The 27,156-nt window shown below is 36.8% G+C and overlaps 1 protein-coding gene across 4 annotated transcripts; it reads left to right on the forward strand.

Moving 5' to 3' along the window:
• On the forward strand, positions 1-27,111 carry LOC128862852 (uncharacterized). 4 transcript variants are annotated; one of them, XM_054101634.1, is made up of 4 exons: positions 1-714; positions 1,984-2,845; positions 24,751-25,044; positions 25,116-27,111. In XM_054101634.1, the coding sequence occupies exons 2-4, from the start codon at positions 1,997-1,999 to the stop codon at positions 25,476-25,478; spliced, it is 1,506 nt and encodes a 501-aa protein (XP_053957609.1). In that variant the 5' UTR covers positions 1-714; positions 1,984-1,996; the 3' UTR covers positions 25,479-27,111. The 4 variants fall into 4 exon arrangements, with proteins under 4 accessions (XP_053957609.1, XP_053957610.1, XP_053957607.1 ...); XM_054101635.1 differs by having other exon boundaries at positions 1-212; XM_054101632.1 differs by lacking the exon at positions 1-714 and adding an exon at positions 892-1,235.
• The last annotated feature ends 45 nt before the right edge of the window (positions 27,112-27,156 follow it).

The raw sequence follows: 27,156 nt of genomic DNA on the forward strand, positions 1-27,156 counted from the left end.
TTTCGCAATCCAATTGTTTCGTGCACTCATATAGGCTGCGAACACTATCTGTAGAATAGTTGGTTTAATTTTGTAATTTTTCACTTAATTAGATTTGCAAATAAAGTAAAATACAACGTTGAGGAGAAAAGTGGTATCTTTAAATTTTAACATTAAAAGCAATTATAAAACTGACGTTTTCAACACGGTCGACAATAGCGAACGAACAGCAGGTAGTGGGTGGCATACTGACCTACAATATTTTGAAGAGTGGCAGTTCGACCACAGCAAAAATACCAGTTAAAACCAACCACCCATTTATTGTATAAACCTCACGAAGCCGCAAAATTGTAGAAATTTCCAAAAATAGTACAAAATACTAGTGTACAGACTGTATGTGATAATGGCAGACAATTGAGGGATAAGACGCATGCCTAAACACTGGAAACTGTGATGCAAATAACGGTATATAATTTGACTATTGTAGCGACCGTTGCTCCGTTGCACATTTGGCTGTCGCAGTACTCCCAGCTATTTTTTCTTTTTCAACAACTTGTATGGAGCCTTAAGGAATGGTATAGTAATCCGTTTAGTAAAAGTGTAGTTCTTTTCAAAACCTATTCATAAAGAAAAGAAAGGAAAAAATCGTTTCGCATAAGTCCTTCCGACTTGGCGGATTACTTTCTGGTGAGCTGTAAAACACACGAAAGCAGACAGCCAACAGTTAGGGTAGAGGTAAGCGACGAATATACAATACGTTTATTTATAATTTACCTCACTAATACGTTTAGCGTCATTCGAACATTTGTTTGCTAGTCACAACCAACAGCAATTTGGCGGTCGGCGACAACGTAAATGAACACCAAAACCACGAGATAGGCAAGCAGATACAAAAATGTAGGCAGATAGTAAAGAAGCATAGCTAGACATGCACTCGTGTCCTTCATTGTAGACGATGTGTCGGAAATTAGCCAAGTTTAAGAGTTAACACGTGCTGCATACGAAAAACGCAGAAAAAAAACGAATACAGTTTTCCTATTCATCAAGTAACATCAAAAAATCAAGACGAGTTTCGGGTAGAGGGAATTATGTAAAAATCGGCGAACGTAAATTGATAAGCGATGCATTTTTTTTATTCATTTACAAATCAAGTTAATAACTTGCGCGTGTGCCAATAATATTTACTAAACGACGATTCAGATTAGTGATACATATATGTGTGTATGTTTGTGCATTGAATATTTACTATTTTTGTGGTATGTAGTGAACGGAAATAGATGGCGCTTTGAAGGTTTTCTTCCAATCACTCAATTTCTACGTATTTGGTTTAATTAAGATGATGAAGAACTTTATAAATAGGTACATATTTACATTTACTGGTTTGAACTCTACTATATGTATGGAATTAGTTAATTCTCCTATAAGGAAGAAACTATTTCTTTTTAATATCACAAGTGCGGCTCTTGTATCATATAAAGTACTGTTGCAAATGTAAGCCCATTTATTTTAAAAAGAAATTCTAATTAAACTCACAATTTTATATACACCTAAGCGCAGAAATTGGCTTTTAACGATTTTTCTACATTGTTTTAATTATAAGAGTGAAATAAAATTGTCCTGTAGTGTTCTTAGGGCAAATTTTATATAACTTAATGCAGGAAGACAATTGGCTGATGTTACCTTTGCGTACTATTGTTCCGCGATTAGTAAGTAAAGCATGGGTAGAATTCTTTTTGAATTGTCGAATTGGTGGAGCAAACTTGCCTGAATCAAAATGGATTTAATGGTGTAGTACACTTCTAATACTACGAAGACATACATACATACATATCTATGTAAATTTTATGGAATTTTCCGCCTTTGTTTTTGTACACATATACATAGATATGTATAAAAATGCATTGTCTGGCGGGAATTTTATCAATTAATATACATAATTATTACAATACATACGTCTATTTCTCTCAGAAACATTAAATTCTCTGTTTTCATTACCCATTTCAGCAACTTGGCGAAAATGTTCTCCATTCAGCAACTGATCAAAGCTCTCCGCAAGTTACAAAATAGCGGCGCTAGCAACGTCTGCGGGGATTTGGTAAAACAAAATCTCAAACGTGTTGTTGCCGCTGTTTCAACAACCCATACTACAACATCAACGGCGGCATCGGTAACCCCAATTCGTCAAACAACCGAAGGTGCAACTGAATTGGCACCAACAATTGTGACGTCACTGCTAATATTATGGGACACGATGATTTCACCAAGTCAACAACTACATCCCCACCAATTTGAGCACGAGCAACAGCTGTTGCAGGCAATCGATTCTAGTCAACAACAAAAACAACAACCATATCAGAAAGAGCAAATGCAGCATTCACAAGTACACGAAGTCAACTTTCACGCTAGTCGAGTACGTAGCGACAGTCTTGATTCGTCTGTGACTGAAAACGGTAGTGTCACTGTTATACCTGAATACCAAATTCCCGTGAATTCATTGAAGACGGCGAGCGGACAAGCTTCGAATTGTTCACCATCAATAATATCTACAACAACAACACGCTCTCAACAGATACATAAATTCTATCGGCACCATCTCCATCATTTTCACACACAAAGCAATCAAAGTTTAAAAAATAAACAAACGCAATATAACGCAATGTCATCATTGGCTGCTGAACCTAAAGCACTAAAGCAGGATGAACAAAATACAGCCACGACAAATAGACAACATCCGACACAGGATGTAAACAACTCGAATGGCAGTTGTTGTAATGGCAGTGAGCAGAAAAACTCGTCCGATAAGCCGTGTTTCAATGCGGGATTCGGACAAATTTTGAAATTTATGGAGTTAATAGGAAATTTGAAGGTTAGTAAAAATCTCATTTTTGACTATCGATTTTTACCCAATCAAAAAATCGGACATACAAAGTAGTAATTCTCTCCCACCAATGTAACTGTAGAAATGTTTTCAACATGTGAGTGTACGCTTATGTGACAATAGTAAAAGTGATTAGTTAAAACTAAATGTGGAAATAGTGAAATCAATGACAAAGTGGCAATAGAGAAAAGTGAAGCATGCATATATGTGTATGTATATATGTATACCAAACAAAACCATGCTGTTCCGCTGTGAGCAAATTATACTTTGAATATATTCATGAACCATTCAAACCATGCTTAATATATACTGTAGTTAATGCGCGAACCGGTTTTATTTGCCATACGCGTACATATATTTATGTACAAATGCAAAATTAAAGTTTCTGCGAATTTTCCATGCAATGACACATGCGAACACAAGGCATTCATATATACATGCATACATGAGTAAGTGGGCATATCAGCAGGAATAAAGTTTGTTTTGATGGGCAAATCGATAAGGCGCTCGCAACTTAAATGACTGACGTTGTCGCTAACTTGGCGAAATTTTCTTTTCGTTCTACGAATAAGCGTCAAATCAAGAAAGTTTCATATCGTTATTAGGAAGGTAAACGCGGCACAAAGCGTAAATGTTGGAGTTTAATCGATAAATCAGCAAACTTCTTTACTGATTTCGTTATGCATGTGAAGCATGTAAGTGCCAGTGTGCATAAATTTGGCAAACAAAGTATGATGTCATTAACTTGCGAATTGTATGTATGTACATACATATGTATTTTAATTGATCTATAATACAAGAAAAATAACTCAACTTAAATCCATATGCATATTAGAAAAGCCCAATACAGCTTCAACCCACGTTTCAATGTTAGAAGCATTATTGAAATAATACATAAAAAGGGACTGATATGAAATTTGGAAGACATGCGTCCCAGATATCGCTTGATGTCATTCCGAGGCGTAAGTTTAAAACGCTTCCCCGACTGTCGGTGCTACGCCCCCGAAACGTTCCGTTTTTATATCCGGCCAACGGCTACATTCCAGCAGCATTCTCTAAACACGAATCAACTCATTCAGCTACGGCTGTATATGTATATGGAATTGTGTTTATGCTGTTACAAAATCAACTACTACATATATATATATACATATTATATGTATATATATACATTAGTAACGTAATAAGAAGGGGCCTTGAAATCCAGAATCTCTCTTGCCAACAAGTGCTACTTTGGACAATTGAATAAAACAAAACTAACACTTTATAAGGCTCTCATCATGCCCGTCCTATCGTATGGCGCTGAAGCTTGGACGACTACAATATCCGGTAAGGCGTCCCTTGGAGAGTTTGAGAGAAGGACTTGGCTTCACTTGGCGTTTCCAACTGGTGCGGGTTAGCTCGAGAAAAAATGACTGGCGCGGGCAAAATCGATTAAGCGGTTATCGCGCCAATCAAGAAGAAGAAGAATGGGGGTGCGTTCTCTTGTACGGAGTTACTGTCGTCTACAGAAGCATTCAAAGAAATATTTGAGGTAGCATAATATTGTAATTAAAAAGAAATTTCGAAGAAAAGCAATGCAAGGAAAGAATATCAATTGTCTGGCACCTATTTGAACCGAATTTAAAAGGAGAAAAAATATAAGAAACTACAACAGAGATTCGGTGCAAATTATTTGCCCAATTTAAATTGCAATTGATTTTGCTGCTAGCTAAATAATGTTTTTTATTGCTTTTTAATGAATTTTATATTTCTCTTAGTAAATAGTTATACGCACATACATCTTCTTCTTAATTGGCGCGATAACCGCTTACGCGATTTTGGCCGAGATTAACAAAGCGCACCAGTCGTTTCTTTCTTGTTGTTGTTTGTTGTTTGAACAGCTCGTTTCTTTCTCGTGCTAACCGGCGTCAATTGGACACACCAGTCCTTCTCCACCTGATCTTTCCAACGCAGAGGAGGCCTTCCCCTTCCTCTGCTACCACCAGCTGGTACCGCATCGAATACTTTCAAAGCCGGAGCGTTTGTATCCATTCGGACGACATGACCTAGCCAACGAAGCCGCTGGATCTTTATTCGCTGCGCTATGTCTAGGTCGTCGTAAAGCTCATACAGTTCATCGTTCCATCGTCTACGATATTCGCCGTTGCCAACGTGCAAAGGTCCAAAAATCTTACGCAGAATCTTTCTCTCGAACACTCCAAGCGTCGCTTCATCGGATGTTGTCATCGTTCAAGCTTCTGCGCCATACGTTAGGACGGGCATGATGAGAGTCTTGTAGAGTGTTAGTTTTGTTCGTCGAGAGAGGACTTTACTGCTCAATTGCCTACTTAGTCCAAAGTACCACTTGTTGGCAAGAGAGATTCTACGTTGGATTTCAAGGCTGACATTGTTATCGGTGTTAATGCTGGTTCCCAAATACACGAAGTCTTTTACAACCTCAAAATTATAACTGTCAACAGTGACGTGGGTGCCGATACGCGAGTGCGCCGACTGTTTGTTTGAAGACAGGAGGTACTTCGTTTTGTCCTCGTTCACCACCAAACCCATTCGCTTTGCCTCTTTATCCAGTTTGGAGAAGGCAGAACTAACAGTGCGGTTATTAAGGCCGATGATGTCAATATCATCGGCATACGCCAGCAATTGTACGCTCTTATAAAAAATTGTGCCTGAGCGATTAAGTTCTGCGGCTCGTACGATGCTCTCCAACATCAGGTTAAAGAAGTCACACGACAGCGAGTCACCCTGTCTGAAACCTCGTTTGGTATCAAACGGCTCGGAGAGGTCCTTCCCAATTCTGACGGCGCTGCTGGTGTTGAGCAACGTCATCTTACATAGCCGTATTAGTTTTGCGGGGATACCAAATTCTGACATAGCGGCATACAGGTAACTCCTTTCCGTACTGTCGAATGCAACTTTGAAGTCCACGAAAAGATGGTGTGTGTCGATTCTCCTTTCATGGGTCTTTTCCAAGATTTGGCGTATTGTGAATATTTGGTCGATGGTAGACTTTCCAGGTCTGAAGCCACACTGATAAGGTCCAATCAGTTGGTTGACGGTGGGCTTCAGCCTTTCACACAATACGCTCGCTAGAACCTTATAGGCGATATTTAGAAGACTAATCCCGCGGTAATTGGCACAAATTGCAGGATCGCCCTTCTTATGGATTGGGCAGAGCACACTTAAATTCCAATCGGCAGGCATGCTTTCATCCGACCATATTCTGCATAGAAGCTCATGCATGCACCTTACCAGCTCCTCGCCGCCATGTTTGAATAGCTCAGCCGGCAGTCCGTCGGCGCCCGCGGCTTTGTTGTTCTTTAGCCGCGTTATCGCTATTCTCACCTCGTCATGGTCGGGTAACGGAACGACAATTCCGTCGTCAACGATTGGGGTATCGGGATCTTCACATTCTCTATGACATGCGCAGCTGTCACCGTTTAACAGGTTCGAGAAGTGTTCCCTCCATAATTTAAGATTGCTCTGTACGTCAGTCACCAGATCGCCGTCTTTGTTCTTACAGGACAACGCCCCGGTCTTAAAACCTTCTGTAAGCCGCCGAACTTTCTGGTAAAATTTTCGGGCGTTGTTCCTATTGGCCAGCATCTCAAGCTCCTCGCACTCACGTATTTCGGCCTCTCGTTTCTTCTGTCGGATAATACGTCTCTCTTCCTTTTTCAGCTCTCTGTAGCGATCCCACATGGCTCGCGTTGCGCCCGATCGCAGCGTGGCTCTATAGGCGGCATCCTTTCTTTCTGCGGCAGCATGACATTCCTCGTCGTACCAATTGTTTTTTCGGGCTCGCCGGAATCCGATTTCTTCTTCGGCGGCGGTACGTAGGGAACGAGAAATGTTGCTCCATTGCTCGCGCATGCCGGTTTGTTGGGCAGTGCTCTCCGAGAGCAGGAGTGAGAGTCGAGTGGCGAATCTTCTGGCTGTCTGTTGTGACTGCAGCTTTTCGATGTCGAACATTCTTTGCGTAGGTAGATGTACGTTTTTTGCTGCACAGAGGCGTGTGCGCAGCTTGGCTGCAACAAGGTAATGATCCGAGTCGATGTTGGGTCCTCGGATCGTGCGTACATCTAATACACTAGAAGCGTGTCTTCCATCTATCACAACATGATCGATCTGGTTTCGCGTTTTTCGATCAGGAGACAGCCAGGTAGCTTGGTGTATCTTTTTATGCTGGAATCTGGTGCTGCAGACTACCATGTTTCGTTCCCCGGCGAAGTCGATCAGCCTCTGTCCGTTACCGGATGTCTCGTTGTGCAGGCTGAATTTTCCGACTGTGAGACCAAAAATTCCCTCCTTGCCCACCCTGACGTTGAAGTCGCCAAGCACGATTTTTATGTCGTGGCGGGGGCAGCGCTCATAGGAGCGTTCCAGGCGCTCATAGAAAGAATCTTTGGTCGCATCGTCCTTCTCTTCCGTCGGGGCGTCGGCGCAAATTAGCGATATGTTAAAAAAACGGGCTTTGATGCGGATTGTTGCGAGACGCTCGTCCACCGGAGTGAACGACAGTACTTGGCGACGAAGTATCTCTCCCACAACAAATCCGACACCGAATTTGCGCTCCTGGCAGCTGTAGTAGACGTCGCAAGGTCCTAAGGTTTTCTTACCTTGCCCCGTCCATCGCATCTCTTGGATGGCAGTGATGTCAGCCTTTACTCTCACGAGGACATCAACCAGCCGGGCAGAGGTACCTTCCCCATTAAGGGACCGGACATTCCAGGTGCATGCCCTCAAATCATATTCCTTATTTCGTTTGCAGGGGTCGTCATCAGTAAAGGCAGTTCTCATCCGAGGCTTTGCAATTCTTTTCATTGGGGGGGATTTTTAAGTGGCGGGTCACAAACCCAGCGCACAACCACCTATCCTGGCATGCTTCGCCTTCTCACGTTAGCTCACTCCCGAACGGGTGTTCGGAAGCTACCCAGAGGATACGTGGGCTAATCCCGGGAGTTGTGAGCTGCTTGAACCATATGTAGAAGAATCGTCCTGGCCACTCCCAAGTGAATGGCGATCAGTAACTTTCCCCACTTGCGTGGACTTCTACACATGGAACCATCCTCCACATCCGCACATACATATGCTGGCTAATTTTTGTTATATGATTTTTTTTAGGTTTTTTGTTGCTTACACTTTCTCGTGAACAATAATAAAAATATACAAAAACCAATAATTTCAATTTTATTTCTCACGCTTCGTTTTTTGCACAAATTAATAAAATAGCCAATGTATAGGGTTTTCCAATAAGAAGTTTTATTTTGATATTCAAAGAAAATGCTATTTTTTAGTATAAATGATCGGATATTTATTTCATTATAAAGAGGAAGGTATGCCGTTAATAGTAGAAAATACCATCAGGCAATCGACCACCACGACCGCGCATACAGGACAATATCCTTTTCATGAAATTTTCCACAACCGAATTGCAAAGTGGCTGCCCTATGTCCTCGATAGCCTCACGAATTCCATCTTTGAGGTTATGAATCGACCCTGGGCTGTTGGCGTAGACCTTCTCTTTCCCGTGGCCCCAAACAAAAAAGTCACTAGGAGTTAAATCACAAGATCTCGGTGGCCAATTGTGATCACTTCTTTACGGTCCAGAAACTTTTCCCGTAAAAGATCAATGGTTTCGTTGCTTGTATGGCACATAGCGCCGTCTTGCTGAAAATAAACGTTGTCCTGATCAATACCATCCAATTCCGGCCATAAAAATCTCGATAGCGATAGATAACACATGTTATAGGAATACCCTTTACTTATTTTCTGATAGCAATATACAAATTGAGAAAGACGCAAAAGCTGTAGGCACTATATTTTATTAGTATTTAATATGATGTGCGATAAAGATAGGCGATATCTGTAGTGTCTGATGTCTTTATTGATAATGGCCGATACGGACAATAGATTATAATTGACTAGCTAGGCAACAGCTACGATGTGCAACGATTTTCCCATTTCAATGCATATATGTATGTTTTTTTTTTTTTTTTGTAATTTGTCATACATTGTAATTTGTGTAATGTACATATGTCGCACAGTATGGTACAATTGAAAGGCCCCATTTTGAATATTGGAGTTAGGCAAGGAGGTAATCTGAGTTATTGAATCAGAGGAGAAAATAAAACTCAATAAAATAAGATAAATACTAAATTTTATTGAGATCTTTATCGATTCGGTTGAAATTATATTTGGAAAACTCTTCAAAAAATGTTCAATTCAATGTTCAGTTCAATTTCAACGTCTATAAGAAGAAATGTAATATTTCACATTTTTCCATCATCTTGAACCTTCTCCAGGATCTGCCGCAGTGTGAATATTTGGTCGATGGTGTAGAGATCAGGTCTGAAACCGCACTGGTACGCCCAATTAGAGATTAGGCGTAAGATTTCAGCTTAGAATTTTATATGTGATGGAGATAAGGCTGATCCCTGATAGTTGGCGCAGTGCGTGGGGTTACCTTTCTTTAAGATAGGATAAAGGGTACTGAGACAATCGCCGAGCATGCTTTCTACTTGCTATATTAACCCGATAGGTCGGTGCAGCTCCTCCAAATTTAAACAGCTCGCCAGACAGGCCATCAGCACCAGCATCTTTGTTGCTTTTGAGTCGTTGCAACTTTCACTTCGGCAAGGCTTGGGGGCAGGATCGGCACTCCATCATTCCTGATTGGGGATTGCGGGATATCAGCTTCAGAGGCAGAATTGTTGTGATTTGCGTCTGCCAACAGTTCGGAGAAGTGTTCCCTCCCCAATCTCAGCACACCTTGCGAATCCGTTACCAGATCACAATTTTCGTCTCTACAGGATGACCTCTGGCAGGCACTTCTCTTTTTGGTAAAATTTTCGGGCGTCATTCCTTTTGTGACTCTTCTCGATTTCCTCTCGCTCGCGCCTTGCTTTAAAATTATAATACTATTCCTATAATTTTAATTTTTTCTAAATTAGGATTACGGTAATTGTAATTTAACCCTGCTACTATGTTAGAAAAAAAATACACATGTTATGTTCGGGTCTTATTTTGACCCCACATTTTTTTATTGAGAAAATTCAAATTTGTACAGTTCAAAAATATTTTTAAGGCTTGTGATCAATGCAATATGTCGTCGGTAGAGTGGTTGTGTGTCGGTGTGACGGACAAACAGGTTTTTTGCAAGTTATACACTCAGTAAAGGTCTTTTTTCCTTTTTCGACTGGCAAAATTTGCACCTTTTCCGTTCACTAGCGCATTTTCGTTTTGGAGAAGGCGAATTCGTAGATGGTGATGCACTGTCTTCTTCTCGAATTCGAAGCCGACTACGCCTCTTGATATGTTCTGGAGCTAAAAATTCACCGAGTTGCTCTAAAAATAGGCGCCTTTTGTGCAATTATTGTTTTGCCATTCAGGATATATTTTGGTCCATATTATAAAAGCGTTTAGAGCAGAAATATCTAATAAATTAGAAAACAGGGCAACTGGCCACCGATTGGTTTTCCTTTTGCACGAATATGTACGAACCATTTGGTCCAATGTGTCGACTCCACCTTTTGTCGAGTTGTAGTATTCAATTATTTCTGGAATTTTTTTTGGATGATATTCCAAAATGTTGCTATTATGGTGAAGCGTGCTAAGCAAATAAATCATTCTGTATTTTTTAGGCACATACAAAACTACAGTTTCTACAGGTTATGACTCGTAAAAAATTATCGGTAGTCACATTTCGTCCACGGTATGAAGACACTAAGTCTAGAACAACCCGTTCGCCTAGATTCCTTTCAGCATTGTCTCCTACTTTGCCCAAGTATTTTTGGAACTGTAAGCAAAATGCGGTGTCAGAATCCGCTGCTATCCACGCTTTCATGCCATATTTCCCAGGTTTACTTGAAATGTATACTTTGAAAGGACATCTACCTCGGAACGGAATAAGCTGTTCGTCAATCGTTATGTTAGCACTTGGAACGTAAAGCAGCTGCAAGTTTTGAGTCCATTGCTCATAAAATGTGCGAATAGAAGCAAGTTTATCTCCTCTTTGTTCTGATCTTCTTTGCCTATCGTCAAATGCTAGTACACGAGAAATATTGCTAAATCGCTCCAAAGACATGATTGCTCTAAAAAACGGACGTCCATGAAACTCGTCCCACATGGAGTTAAGACTTTCACCGTATGACCGGTAGACTCCTAAAAGAATAATATGTCCGTAATAGGAAAAATATATTGTAAATAAAACCAATAAGTATAAGAAGTCCCAGGTAAGCAGCGAACTCAGTAGCATCTATAGCTTGAAAATTTTCGAAAACAGCACTTCCTAGCAAATTGCTGTAGTGACTTATATCCCTTTTCCTAGCTTCTTTAAGGCATACATCAAAAGTATCACGAATTTTTCAAATACGATGAATAACATAAGAAGTCACTCCAGATTTTCCGTGAAGAATATTTTCACTTGCTGCACGACTTAGACATTGCAAAGAAGGTATTGTTGTCCACTTTATCATCCGATCTTAATCAAAAACTTCTGTGCTATTCCTTACGGTCAATGAGTGAAGGCTTCTGTGCCACTGGAAATGGATTGTTTTGAAGATAAACATTCGTCTTCCTCAAGTACAAAATTAGCATCACAATCATCACTTGCATCGTCTTCAAGGTCACTCAAGAATGCACCAATGTCATGCTCAGTCATTTGTCCACGCTGACATTATGGCCAAGTAAATACAACAACGAATTTTACCGTATAAATACTAGTATGAATTTAGAAAAAAAATGTAGATTATATATACTTACAGTATGTCTAGATTCCATGTTTTATCAAAATCTATCGTCTATAAACTTAGATTTACAATAGCAACTGATCACTACAATATTTAGCACAGAACTGAAAGTATTTGGTTTCGTTGTTATTGAATACAAAAATTATAACTGTAAACGCATTCTAGCATTCACAATAGAGAGGTGTTCCAGACGATGACTCTGAAACAGGGGATATTACATTATATATTATAATATATTTACTATTCGTTTTCCAAATATGATAGGGGTCATAAAATGACCCGAACATGATATGCGTAAGCACTTGCAATAAACAATTTTCTAAGCCTAAAATAGTGATAAAACTAATTGAATTCAATATATTTCAACAATTGATGCACTGAGTAGTAAGAACTTTCATATATATTCCACCAGTTAGAAATACGGTGATGTTATATGCAATTTGGGTCATCAAAAGACCCTAACGTAGTAGCAGGGTTAAGGTACATATATTCGATTGACGTAAACCTTGACGCTATCAATTATACATGTAATTCAAATCGCCCAGCTCTTTCTTTATTTGACAAAAAGACAGCTTGGCTTCGGTTATGTTATTATAAAATAAATATAATAACATTTCGCGGGCGGAGTCGTAGATAACGTATAGGTTATTACATAAATAATTATCATTAAACTCGCATATGAGCTTATGATTATGTCGGCTATCGGTTATTCTCTGAATATCTCGTACCTCTCCTATACAATTGTGCTTGTTTTGTTACTAGATATCACTCTCATTTTTCTTGTTGCTATCCGTTTGTTTTAAAAATAAATGCACGCGCTCTTTATGCATAGAATACAACAATGTATGCGCTAGTATATTATTTGAGAACACAAATATCTACATACATATGTATATGTATACTTCTATATAGAATATGTGAATACGAGAACTACGAGAAAAGTTTAAACAATTTACAATACAGTACTTGCACTGACATACGAAATTGAGATATTTAGAACTAAACGAAATTTTACAGCTTAAATTAGTGAGAAGAAATTTAGTTAACGTCGTATTTTAATCGAGGTTTCGAAGGAAGGAACTGTTAGCGATTTTGTGCCCGGAAAGTCTCATGGCATAGCAATCAACGGAATTAAGAACCAACATCAAATGCTATGTGGATTTGTTGAAAGTATAAGGGTTTTTAAATATGCCGTAGCTTAGGACAGATTAAAGCAACATTTCTGAAAAAATAAATGGTTTTCATCGCCTTTAAGTTATTTGTTATAAGTTGAAGTAAAAAGTTCTGAATGTAGACATTGCACCGGGTCATAGGTCATACTATACGGCGATTTAAAGGTAACATTATGCTTCAAAAAAAGTTCTTTAATTGGTTTTTGGTTTGGTGAAGCCAGTTCTGTGCTACAGGGTTCCAAAATAGAAAGTAAAAAAGAGAAAATTCAGCACATTTTTCAGTACCGCTACAACAGCTGGCGGCCAAAAAAATTGTTGCTTGGTATGAACCCAAACCAGTATCGAATGCAGCAGCAAAACGATAGTACCAACAATCCCGTTCTGTTACGCCAATCGTCAAAAATGTGTATAATATGTTGATAAAGTCTCGGAAATCGCCGATCTCGGACCAACTTACATGAGCACTTTTTACTTTATCTCTATCTGTATTTATCTTTACCCTTATCGTTATAGTTGCCTTTTCTTTTTATCTTAATCCTTATCTGCTAAGTCGTTTTATGCTGTATTTTGTTTTTGATTTTCATTGGAATTAACTTAACGGTGCTTATACTTAAAATATACGTATGTATCTATGAATATAGATCTATTTTAGTTACAAAAAATCACAAAGAAACATCAGAAGTCATCGCGTGGCTATCCATGGGAGGTATGGAGCTTTTTCCACTGCATGTCTCTAGTGCCAAGCGGCCAAATAGGTGCTACATAATTCAGAACCGAAGGGCTAATTGCTTTAAATGTCACCAGCAACGTTTCTTTGTCCTTGCGTCAAGTACTATCGGTTAGATATTTGAGGGCATTGTTGCTGTTTTGGACGTTAGTTGCAATTGCGGTTGTATGCATCAAGAGGGAGAGCAGACATCCAGTATTTGGGGTTGTTAATATTGTTGTAGCGGTACACTCGGTCCTGCCAGAGCGGTGCAGTCACCGATCTTTATCGTCTAACTCTTCTAACTGTAGGCATAAGAAGCGTGCTGTTTCGAGAGGTCGGGTCAGAGGAAAGGGGTGTTAGGTGAGTTGTGTTTGAGAAGGTATGTGAATAGGTGGCTAGTATCGTTCGGTGTGTCGGTCATACATTCTGGATAAGTAGAAGTTTAATCTACTATAATATCCAAATCATAATTAAGCTGCTGGAGTGTCAGTCCTTGGCCGGATATATATCCGGGTCGTTCCGGTTACGTAGAACAGACTGTTGTGGGTATCACGAGGCAGCTGAAGCGTTCTCACTGTGAAGAATCGAGAAAAGCTGGAGAGATTGTCGTTCATTTTTGAATACAAGCCATCGGTGTCATCCCCATGGCAACCGGTTCTAGGACCGGATTGACTCGATTTTTTCCCGACCAAGGGCTGCCGCTCCAGTGAACTAGCCCCATCTAGTGCGCTGAACCTCACAATTCCTGACAAAAGCAACCGCATATAAAGTATATAGATAAAATCTATAATAAACGGCGAAGGTTAGAAAAAAATATTTATATATGATTTTCACGCCACTTTCCAACAACAAAACTCCTTAGGATCCGGGGCAGTTTTTCGTCAATTCTGTTGTGTACTCAATTTGTTGATTTGAACATATTTTTTGTTTTTATTTGAAATGTTTTTTTTTTATGTTCATCTGAACACTTTCCGACAACAATCGTTAGAGGCCTGCGAAGTAAAACAAAAATTAAGCATTAAACTTATATATTAATTGAAGTCGGTTAAACATTGTAGGAACAACCTGTTATACATTTGTGTGTATGTATGTATGTTAAAAATGCTTGTTTTATTAATAAAATTTTCTAGCATAACACAAGAAATAGACTACTTTAAACAACATTTCAAACAGTTCAAATATCATGTATTGAATAAAAATAAAAATTGCGAAGATTGTACATATGTATGTATGTACCTGCATATAGAATACATATATTTACTCTTCAAAAATGCTTGTGCCACATTTCGTTCATTCATTTGGCTCGTATACATTTTTTTGTTATTTTGAAGGCCAAGACCAATGTCAAAAAACCCACAAAAAAACACATTGCAACAAAGAACAATTCACAAAAACGTTTTGCATGTGAAAGAAAAAATTCTAACGGTAGGATTTTAAATTATTTTATTTTGTTTTTCTAAAATTTCATGAGCTGTGACGTAATTAATAGCGTGTACATATATTTTTATTAAGAAGTGTAGAAGTTTTGTGTCATATCAGTCATAAAAAATGTTTAGGTGCATTGGTTTACATTCATAGACATGCGTGCGTATATGTATATAAATATATGTGTGTACATACTTATATATACAGCTATGGACCAAGAAATAGCGCCTTACCCACAATAAAATATAGTTGCGATTATTTTTACTGAATGAAAAAAGTTTATTTTTGCACAAATCTATTCTTTTATTTCAGTATTAATAAACAAAACGCAAAATATATAGGTATCAGGTAATCCACAAATACAAGGAGCTCGAAAAATTAGAACGTATTCCATTTTAAGTTGGATGCCGAAATAGCGTACTTTTATCGATCTGCAAGAAAATCCGAAATTAGAAATAAAATATTTGGCCGAGCTCCTAATCCCATTTGAGGGGTGCGTCTTGATGTGGTTCCACAAATTGAGGGATCTACAGTTTTAAGCCGACAGAAATACACTCGGAGGTTTGCCATTGCCTGCGACCGCTATTAGAGAAGATTTTTTTATTATTTGATGTTCATGCACGGAGAAATTAGTTTCTTCAAATTGTTGAATTTTTTTTTATTAATTACTCACTTGATTAATATTTTGTTGGGTATCCATTATTTTGTTAAAACCGCTTTACACCTGCGTGGTAAACTTTCTGTTAACTTTGGCATCTTCCCAAAGTAATAGACGCTTTCTGTACACTTTGGGAAATTTTTTTTTGCCCAACCTTAACCTTAATATCGTTCCACAGATTTTCAATGGGGTTAAGGCCGGGCCTTTGTGCTGGCCATTCGAGAACTGCAAAATTTTTCTTTTAAAAGCCATTTCTTCATCGCTTTTGCTGTATGCTTGAGATCGCTATCAAGTTTGAATAACCAGTTAAGTGTCATTTACTCGGAAAGAATAGGGCTCCAGCGAATGTTTGAAAATATCAAGATAAGTAAATTTATCCATATCGCCATTTATTCCAAGAAAATTATCCCCAAACTTTCAAGTTAGCCCCCCGTACTTTAAGGCCAATATTGGTATAAAAATATGAACGAATATATTAGTTAGTCTTCTATGAAATAACAATTCGTATAGAAAACACTAAAAGGGTGCTATTTCTCTGTCCATAACTGTATATGTATATACATATGTGCACCTATATGTATATACATGTGTGTATGTATGCATAAACAAATTTTGTTCTTATGACTTTCGATATACTCATAAGTGTTTAGTGCATAATTTATATTTGCTTTAAGTGGGTATTTTCTGTCACTTAGCACATTTCATGTATATACATATATAAATACATTTGTGTATACTTGTATATCAGCTATTTTCATATAATATCCCTGCAGTCAAACCTACTAGTTCTTAATATCAGTTTGCTTTGTAGTTGAAGTAGTTCGTCGTCTTCTATATTTTTTCACTGATATTCTACTATTAATGATATTCATTAATACAAAGTAGTATTTTTAATCAGGCTTGTGCATCAGCATCATATTATTTAATGAGCAAGTCAGTCTCTGTAAACAAAAAAGCAGATAATTCACTCCAACAGCATTTTTGTTCATCTAATAATCATTGCGTGCATCCAACGTTTGAAGCATTCCCATTCAGTATAATAGCAGAATATTTGTTTTGCATACAGCTCTAATTGATCATTTTGCGACTGGTGTAATTCTAGTCACTTTTGAGCTGGTATGAACTATTTCATGAACTGGAATATTAACCGAGTAGTTTGACATTTCACTACAGGGAATACATACATATATGCAAATACATGTAGGAATGTAGTGGGTACTATACAAGTATGCCATATATATATTTCTATCTCTCATTTTCTATTTGGCTTATAACGCGATTTTTTTTTGTTTAATTTTTGCGCGTGTTCGTTCATTGCATTCAGCTCATTAGGAAAATTGGCTGGTGTCGAAATCACAACATTGTTGGTGAATTTTATATAACGATTAATGGATCACAATTATTACTTAATTTGACAAATTGGACGTAGTTCTCTATTATACCTCTTTCCATTGTTGATTTTTTTTCTTTTTAATTTCTTAATTTAATTTAATTTCTTTTGAATTTTGATACGCTATTTTGACAGTGTCGAATCTGTTATGTATTATTCAGTCCAAGATTTTACCATGACAAGATTTTGAGGGTAGAGTCATCCTTCGTGAATTGTGCAGTAAGATGGTGTGATTAACCATTGTAAATTTGGGCTTCAGATCCATGTCCATTGTTGTTGCAGCAGTATAAATATTCTCCATATACTCGTATGTGCGGGGAATTACGAAAAAGTTTTTTCTAATAGCGGTCGCCTCTCGGCAGGCAATGGCAAACCTCCGAGTGTATTTCTGCCATGAAAGAGCTACTCATAAAAAATATCTGCCGTTCGGAGTCGGCTTGAAACTGTAGGTTCCTCCATTTGTGGAACAACATCAAGACGTACGCCACAAATAGGAGGAGGAGCTCGGCCAAAGACCCAAAAAGGGTGTACGCGCCAATTATATATATATATGTAGGTATATATGCGGGAAATGATGATGGGGTGACAAGCCCTTGGCCGAATATAAATTTGGGTCATTCCGGTAACTTAGAACCGACCGTGTCCGTGCAAAGCTTTAGCGAACATTTGAATGATGTGCTATTTCATACAAACTGGTATGCATACAAGGCTTTTAAATAAAGGACTATTTCGTTAATACCTCACACAGGGCTTGTTTTATTCCGTTTCGAAAATGGATTTTGTTTGAACAGTATTTTAAGCATTTAATAGCAAAATTATAGAAAGAGACTATAGAATTTCGTCAGTCAATTACAAATCTCTTTCAAAAGTTTATCATACAAATCTGGCAGCCATTTGAATGGGACATACATAGAATTTTAGCAACTTCTATTTGCAGCATAAAACAATGCTCACTCCATACAAGACCCTGCAAGTTCGAGTTTATTTTTTTGCAGTGTTTTTTGTTTTTACATGTGTCAGAGTTCGTCAACGTCTTTGACGGATTTTGGAAAATATATGATACATTTTATTAAAATGAGTTTGATTTCTTTCAAGAAAACAAGTTATTAAATCCACTACGAAAATGATGGATCTGAAAAACTATATTTCGCAATATTGTGAATATGTTCGGTTGTCAAAATCGTTTAACGGAGTCTGAAATAAAAAAAAAAATTTAATTTATTGATTAAAGTCCCAGTGTGCTTCTCGTAAATTTATAACTATGACGAGTTCACGTAACTTTTCTTTTCCATATAAAGTAGGTACAATTGGATAATAAATTGGTGAATTTAAAGGGCTATGATACTCATATAGGAAGCGTCATTTGAACCCGCTGCATCCATTTTTTATAATTCAATGATAATTCAAAAAGTGTTAAGTAGAAAAAATATCTCTACAAATGATAAACAAAACGTGTTTGCTTGCAGTAATTTTTTTTTGTAAATAGTTGTATGAACTTCAATTTAAAAATTTAAAACTGCCCTGGCAAGTACTTGTTTGCACTTAATTGTGAACTGCTCTGTTGTATTAAAATTCAAATTTCATACAATAACTTATTTTTATTGAATTTGAAGAAGTTCTTAAACGGGATATGAGTAGCTAACTTTTGGCAAAATTTGATTATGTATGCCTGTGCTCAAAATAATATGATTGTTGTATATATATTAAGAAGATTTGACAATTAATTATGTAACGAATGCTTGAAATCTTTTTTAAATATAGGAAAATGCTCAAAACTGACTGCAAAAAATTTATAAAAATCAATCAAAAAATTGTAGTCACTTCAAACCTAATACTAGAAATGAAGGAGCTTAAAATTGCATTTTATAAATAAAAAGCTTAACATTTCTATTTAAATTTGTTGATTTTTTTTTTTAATTTTATAAAGATTGTCAACACTTCCCAATATTCCACAGTCCTCTTATTTTGAACACAAGTGTATACGTGTACACATGGATATGCACAAACGATATTTACATATATACATAAGAATGTACACATGTATTTGCACTGTGCGCTTTCAGTATGCATGTAAGTGTTCTCGCTAATTATTTTTGTTGCGTCAACAGAATTTCGTACTTTTCAATACGTAACTGCTAAATGCAGCGTAATGTAATACATAGACCGGAGACAAAAACTAATTGATAACATTATTTTTGTATATTCTGGGTTGTTCAATAAGTTTTGCGTTTCGATAAGAAAACCACAATTTTATGATTTGAAATACACTTTATTATTCAGTAGTATCTCCCTGAATACTCTACTACTCTTCCACCAACGAGATTCCAATTTATGAGAATCTGGAAGGGCTGCAAAATATGCTTTCACAGCAGTTATGACCTCATCATGTGATGAAAAATGCTTTCCACGCATGCATTTTCTTAGGTCTGGAAACCGATGGAAGTCGCTGGGGGTCAAATCTGGCGAAGACTGGGGCTGCTCCAACAATTCGAACTTTCATTCATGGATTTTAGTCATTGTCAAAATGCTCTTCTGCTATGCTGAAACGGTTACTAGTTTTCAAGTAATACACCAGTTTGCAAGTAATCCAAACTGATTCTAACACTTTCTTGTCCAATTTCTGAACACGAACTCGTTTCGAAACCGAAGAACCAGGTTCACACTACACTTTAGTCTCTTGTGTTGATTTAGAATCATGGTGATAGACCCAAGTCTCATTCATAGTGATGAATCGACTCACAACATCCACTTTATCCTTTCTAAAACGCTCTAAAGCTTGCTGAGAAAGTCACATTTGAATGTGTTTGTTTCATTGTTAGGGGTTGCGGCCCCTATTGTGCACACAGCTTTCTGAAACCTAACACTTTAGTGAAAATATTGCTTATACTACCCAATAAGATGCCTTGGAGATGTGTCTTCAAGGCTTGTATGTATAATAAATATGTACGTAATTATTCTATAATAGGGCAATAGTGTCATATGATTTGGTAATCACTCTATATACACTTGGAACTTAGCAGTAGCGAATGATAGTCATGCACCAACTCATTCGGCTACGGCGAAGTCATTTGCAGTTTAACAAAAATGAAATTCGAATCGCTTTTAAAAATGTCATTCATTAATTCATACTGTTGATAAATAAATTGCTATGGCAATTTCGATTTAAGTGTAATATGACTATGAGTAAAGAAAACTTAATTTTTTAAACAAATAAATATCCCCGACTTTTCACATAAACCACTTTAGATTTATTGAATGACGACAGCCGATTATTGAGCGCTCAGTAATTGTATGCCACTATTTTTTTACGCGAAAATGAGACTTCATTTCCTTTTGTCATACATTTGCAATTGCACTTTTTTGTTGTTATGACTTATCTTTATAATTCTTGGAGCGCGATAAGATAAACAAATCATGTAATACTTCTTCATAGACATATGTATGTATGTACATATGTACGTAGCACTGTTGTAGTATCTAGTAAATAACATGTGTATGTATTTATAACGTTATTCGATGCAGCGCTGTCAATAATTGGCATTGATAGCTCTTTCCGATATTAGAAAAGTAGGAGAGACTAGAATTTTGCAGTGCATATAAAAGAAGTGGGATAGCTTATCATGGTTCTGACGCTTTTAAATTCAAAAATGTTTGATATTCATTGTTTATCATGATTTGTTCTGTAGTTGACGCATCACATTCGACTTGCGGCAGTCATAAGCCACGTTCCAGCGATCTTTGATCCAAAACCTGTAGAGCTGTCAAATAGCAAAGTAACTCTTATAAGAGGGAGTAATGGGAGAGAAATTGGGAGAAAGTGCTGGAACGCAAAAAACGATTTCTTCTGCAAGTATGTTATATAAACGTCAAACGGGTTGTTTAAAAAATTCTGTAATTTTTAACTATAAATAAGTTTTCGGAGAATTTTAATCGAAAAACTTAAAATTAAAGCTTCCACTGTAGGAATTTTAGGCTTGAAACTTCATATGTACTACTACAATTGGTTGAAAATTTTAATTTGCTAAAAAAATAGTTCATTATTTGCTTCAGCGCTCAGTTTTTGTTTACAAAAGCCGTACTGGTTATTATTTCAGTTTCAGTTCTCATGGATTTGCCAGAAGAAAAATTTCGCACTAAATCCTATTCTCATGAAAGTGCTCTCATTTACATAATTTTCATTATATTCTTCTTTTTCAGCGGCCGCCGTAACCGAATGGGTTGGTGCGTGATTACCATTCGGTAATGCACCGGCTCGAATCTCTGAGCATGAACATCAAATAATAGAGTTATTTGATTAGAGTGTGTGACCGAGTTCCCCCTCATATTTGTGGTATGTGTCTTGATATTTTTCCACAAATCGAGAGACCTACAGCTTTAGACCGAGTCCGAACGGCAAATGTTTTTTGAGGAGATTTTTCAAGACAGAAATACACTCGGAGGTTTGCCATTGCCTGCCGAGGACCAACCGCTGTTATAAACCACTTTTTTTTTACATTTGGTATTTCGTGCCCGATGTTTCGAACCCGTGTACATCCGAGTCGTAATCGCGCACGAACCCATTCGGCTACGGCAGTCGTCCGTACGAACGATGTTACAATCCTCAAACTTAATTAAATCCCATGCTGTTTCTATTTGGGCCTATTGCTTTGTCATGGCTTTCGAGAATTTTAGTACATGAGCTTCACTTTCTCTGTTTTAGGCGTTCTCTGCTACACCTGCCACTTTAAGCTCTACTTGCCCTGATCCCATTACCCGCAACTGTATATAGATACATAGCATATAACTCTTCCGAACCAAATTCTCAAAAATGTCATTCTTAACTCATAAACCACAATTTTTAATTACTACTTATTGTCTTGCTCAGTTTGTTCCAAGCAAACAGGGTGGGTCACCTAACGTTTAAAACTTGAAACGGGTTTAAGTAAGAAGCGAATATTTTTTCAATGTGAGTTGTTTTATTTGAAAGCAAAATCCTTACGGTTAATTATGTAATACTATTTCATTCCATGACTAGTGTTGTAGCCACAACGTGAAACCAAAGTAAAGATGTGCAGAAATGTTCAACTTCTGAGATCGACGACGAGTTGATGTGCTTGGTTGTTCACTTTCCGCAGCAGTAGCGATTTTTTGCGATGGACGCACTGTACGAGTACGGGAACGTATTGTTATATCCAATAGAAATTCAGTTTAACGCACAATTTTCAAATGGATGCATAAATTGGTAGGTAGATGTTCCTCTTCGACGGATTTTCTTGCAGTTTTGGAAGATGATCCATCATTTTGAAAGAAAATTTGAATACTTCCCAAAATTGTTGGAGCATAAATCGACCCTTTTCGTAAATCGCAGATGTTAATCTAAATTTCTGTCTTAATATATTACTAATGTATTTTAGTTGACACCTTAAATCAGTAGTTCAAGTTTAGAGCGTTTGATGGCCCACCCTATATGTATATACTACAATTACCTTATTTCAACACATATTGCATCAGACTGCACTTGGCACGCGCAATTGTTGCGAAATCCATGATATAGCATATAACTACTTATATACAGCCGCTGGAAAATACTTAAGAACGTTACCCTGTTATCTCCATTTGAGACTTTTTGCAATAAAAGCACTTAAATGTTTTGCATATTAGGTTTTATTTTATAAATTTAAAATGTTTTCAATCTGTATCGGTTTTTTTATCTAAGAAAAACAATATTTTTCTTTACTTCATGTACAGCAGTGAATATAATCGAAAATCCTTCGCAAAAAATACTTAAGAACGAACCAAAATAATAGTTAATTATTAATTAATATCAGCCGAAAGCCTCTCCTGCTAGGGCTGCGTTTGCTTGACTTTACTTATAATTTTATTATCATCTAAGCTTTTAAAAATAAAAAGTAAAAATACTTTAATATTTGGTTTAGAATCATTTTTGCTTTATTATGGATGCACAGCACCTTTGCATTGACATTATTAAACCTCTACAACGTTCAACAGGAATGGATTCCCATGCAGCTGTCATGACCTTTTCAAATAACTGACCCAAATTTGTGATATTCTGCGTACTGAGTGCATTTTTTACGTCGTTCCAAAGATGTTCTATTGGATCTAAGTCGGCACTCGTAGATGCCCAATCTAGGACACTGATTAAATTGTCTGCGAAAAACTTTTTTGCAACACGAGAAGTATGCTTTGGGTTAATGTCTTGTTGAAATTTCCAAATCACCGGTAAATTCTCTTCCGCATAAGGTAGAATTACATTTTAAAGTATTTGAACGCATCCATATAACCTTCTGATGAATTGGCTCGACACCATTTCACGAAAAGCAGCCCCACACCGTTATTGAGCCTTGAGCTTGGGGTCGAACTCTGCATGTTCTCGCCGTCGCACGTAGTTTCTATTATCCTGACCAACTCTATTTTCGTTTCATCGCTGAATGAAATACAGCGCCACTGATTTTTAGTACAGTATGTGTGCTCTCGATCAAACTCAATTCGGCGTTGTCGTTGCGTTGCTGTTACCAATGGCTTCTTCCGTGCCAGTCGACCGTGAAGCCCTGCTTCTGAAAATCGAAGCGCACCTGTTATTTCTTTATTGGCTTTTAGAGGTGAACAAAAATTGCTCGATGGATGTCAGCAGCATTCTTCCTGGGATTCTGTTTTGACAATCTAACGATCATCCTATCAAACTGGCTAGTATATAGTATTTCGCATTTTTTGTTCTGGGAACGTTTTCTGCTGTTTTATATTCAAAAAAGTATTTCAAAGCATTAAAAGCCATCGTTTTTGAATCGTTTAGTTGTGTTGAAATAGCGCTGTAGGATAATCCGGTCTTTTGCAACTCTATGTTTGCTTTTCTAAGAGCTGGGATGCAGTTTTTCCCTTTCCACATTATTGAATTGTTTCAACTAATAGGAATAGGAATACCCCACATACTTACTAGTTACAATATAAAACAGAAAACAATTCACAAAATTTTGGACGAAGATCGAATCGTCTTAAGTTTATTTCTCACAAAAATATCAGTGCTCCTACTAAAAACCAAAAAAATCGATGCAAACCCAAACCCTTCAAGAAAAATATGTAGATAAATGCACGCATTTCAAGGAATGTGATCACAGCAAATAAATGCAAGCGCAAAAGTGCCGTAAAATGCGCGTCGCATCGTTCTTAAGTATTTTACAACGGCTGTATATGCTCTTTATATACTGATAAATTAAAACCATTTATTACTTAACTGAGTATAATAATAAAATTATTTGCCCAGACTAAGTAAAAGCAAATATAAGTATGCACGTGCATATGTCTACGTGTGTGCTTATTGAATTATTTCGCCAAACCGTTGAGCAGGTAGCTTTAATAAATGCCAGTTTTAAGCAGAGTAAAGTTACAATCGATAAGGTTAATAAAAGTAGAATATTATCGACTCTGTTACATGCACCTATACGTAGGTGCCTACATACATTTGTGCATACCAAATATTAGTGTATAAATGTGGGCGTGTGTATATTAGATAGGTAATTATTATTTGGCATAATTCTCCGATTGATACAATTTGCCTCTTCGAGTACCTTATGCTGAGGTTCAGGCGTTGTAGGATCAACATATGTATATTACTATGCGAGCTATAATTTGTTCGCCAATAACAAAATAATTTACCATCTGTATGTTACTGTTTTTTTTTTTCTTAATTCAGTTCATTTGCGTACATAATTATGTAAAGCGCACGTAAATTATATTCTAATTGTGATATACTTACTAATTACATTCAATTTCAATCTATCCTCTATCATTTTAGCATACCAAACGTACCGGGTGGGTGCTGCGCAACGTCAGCGACCCCGAATCCATCTCGGGCCATATGTATCGGATGAGCATGATGACGTTTCTACTGGATGGTAGCGAAGGTCTGAATCAGATACGTTGTATGGAGTTGGCGTTAGTGCACGATCTGGCTGAGAGTGTTGTGGGTGATCTCACGCCGTTCTGCGGTGTCTCTAGAACGGATAAACGCGCTATGGAATTCAAAGCAATGGAAGATATTTGCAAGTTGATTGAACCACGCGGCAAGCGTATAATGGAATTATTTGAGGTAAAATCACATATTCACATATTGATATAGAATGTAACAGTTATTTATTATTAACTATTTACCATTCATAGGAGTATGAGACAGGAGAGAGCGCCGAATCAAAATTCGTTAAGGACCTTGACCGTCTTGATATGATAATGCAGGCATTTGAATATGAGAAACGTGATAATTGTTTATTAAAACACCAAGAGTTCTTCGATTCCACCAAGGGCAAATTCAATCATCCATTCATTAAGAAGCTGGTCGATGAGATCTACGAACAGCGCCAGAGTTTAGCGCGCGCCGAAGGTGCTACGCCACCGCCGCCAGTACATGTGCCCGACATGGATGCACTGCCCAGCACCAATGGCCAAAATAATGAACATGACGGGGCGGCGGCAGAAGCGCCAACTGTGGAATCTCCAAAAAACAAGACTAGCACCACCACGAGTTGATTGCACAGCGTGTAAAAGTGCATGCAAATGTGGAACAAAGAAAGATCGGCCAGCATATAAGTTATAGAAAATGTAAGCCACGGAGGTGTTTGTCATGAATTAATAAAAATTAATTCTGTCCTAAGTTAAAGAAGTAAAAATCATTGTAACTTTAAGCGCATATAACTAATAATTTAGTCTGTGTAGAACAGTTCATTTTTGCTTTGCACTACAGAAACCAAATCAAACTTAATTTTTAGAACAAATATGTTTTGTTTTTTGCATATTTTTAGGTGGTAAACAAATATTTTATTGACCACTAAATGACCTGTACGCTAAGACAAACGGTTGTAAAGCAAGAAATTGGAAAGTTGTTTTTGTTTTGTTTTTAGCGTGAATACAGTTTAATATTAAACATTTATTTAGCGATATAAGTATCTCGATGTTCCATGCTGCAGATAGAAAATTGCACATAACTGTATAAACCAATTAAGCTGACATAGAAAGCCACTCTAGCTAAAAATAAGGCTCACAATTTGTAGACTCAACAACTAAATCATTTCCATGTTAAGAATTTTTTTTCTACGCTAGCGAAAAAGTTATGCAGAATATGTACGAAAAATCTGCTTTGAAGAAAACCATATTTGTATTTGGCGATTCACGTCAAGAGGTTTTAGTTAAGCCAATTTTATTATTTATGATAAATGATTTAGACTTAACATATAATGCGTATATTATATAAACTAACAGATTTTAGCGTTCATTCACTTTCAAATTAATTTCAAACTTCAGAATTTTTAATTTTATTTTATTTTATATAGACCGCGTGATTAATGCCATACTTTCATATATTAATATTTTAATTTAAAACTTTATTTTCATAAGGGAAGTGATTTAGTTGTGATATGTAACCGCAGAAAGAAAGAGACCGATTGACCATTTTAGCTAAATAATATTTCATAATTCGACATAATTAGCTAAAAAGATAAGCGGAGGAGTCGTAAATCGGTAGACTGTAGTAGCGCATAAAAAATTGTAATTATTCACATTATAGTTGAGCAATGTAAAGAAGCTATTCTGAATTAGAAATAGGAACTAAGCATTGTACAAATACACCATATTTTTTTCTCATTGTTTTTTTTTTCATTTATAAAGGACCATCACTTAATTGAACTATTATTTGCCTTATAATTTAAGCGTTGTATTGTTTTGATTTTAACTTAAGTGTGTGGAACATAGCATACGTATGTAAATTAAATTGAACGCAAGTTAAACACATTTCAAATAAGCATAAAACATACACGCATTCATACTTGTAATCGAAAAAAATAGTATTTTATGAAAGCGACCAACGCCTCCTACGTTGAGGTAGTGCTGTAGGAGTTAATGATTCCGATAACAAATCTAAAAAAATATTGTTTAAAAACGTTATTTTTCTTGTCTCGGGCTTTAAAGATATAATCGATATCTAAATTGTTATTTAAATTTTAACTTTAAAACTTGAAACTTCATTTTACCCAACTATAAATTTGTTAACATTTTAAAATTAAAGCTTCTTGATTTTGTCAAATACAACTTTTTGATAATCAAATTGTAAAGCGAAGAATTATATGGATAATCGAACTCTTAAAAATCTAAATTCTACAAAACAGAATCTAAAACCGTGTTTCTGCTTTTATTTAATCAGTAAGGTGCTATA

Source organism: Anastrepha ludens, chromosome 5 (genome assembly GCF_028408465.1).
Source record: "Anastrepha ludens isolate Willacy chromosome 5, idAnaLude1.1, whole genome shotgun sequence".
In the NCBI taxonomy this organism is placed as follows: Eukaryota; Metazoa; Arthropoda; class Insecta; order Diptera; family Tephritidae; genus Anastrepha; species Anastrepha ludens.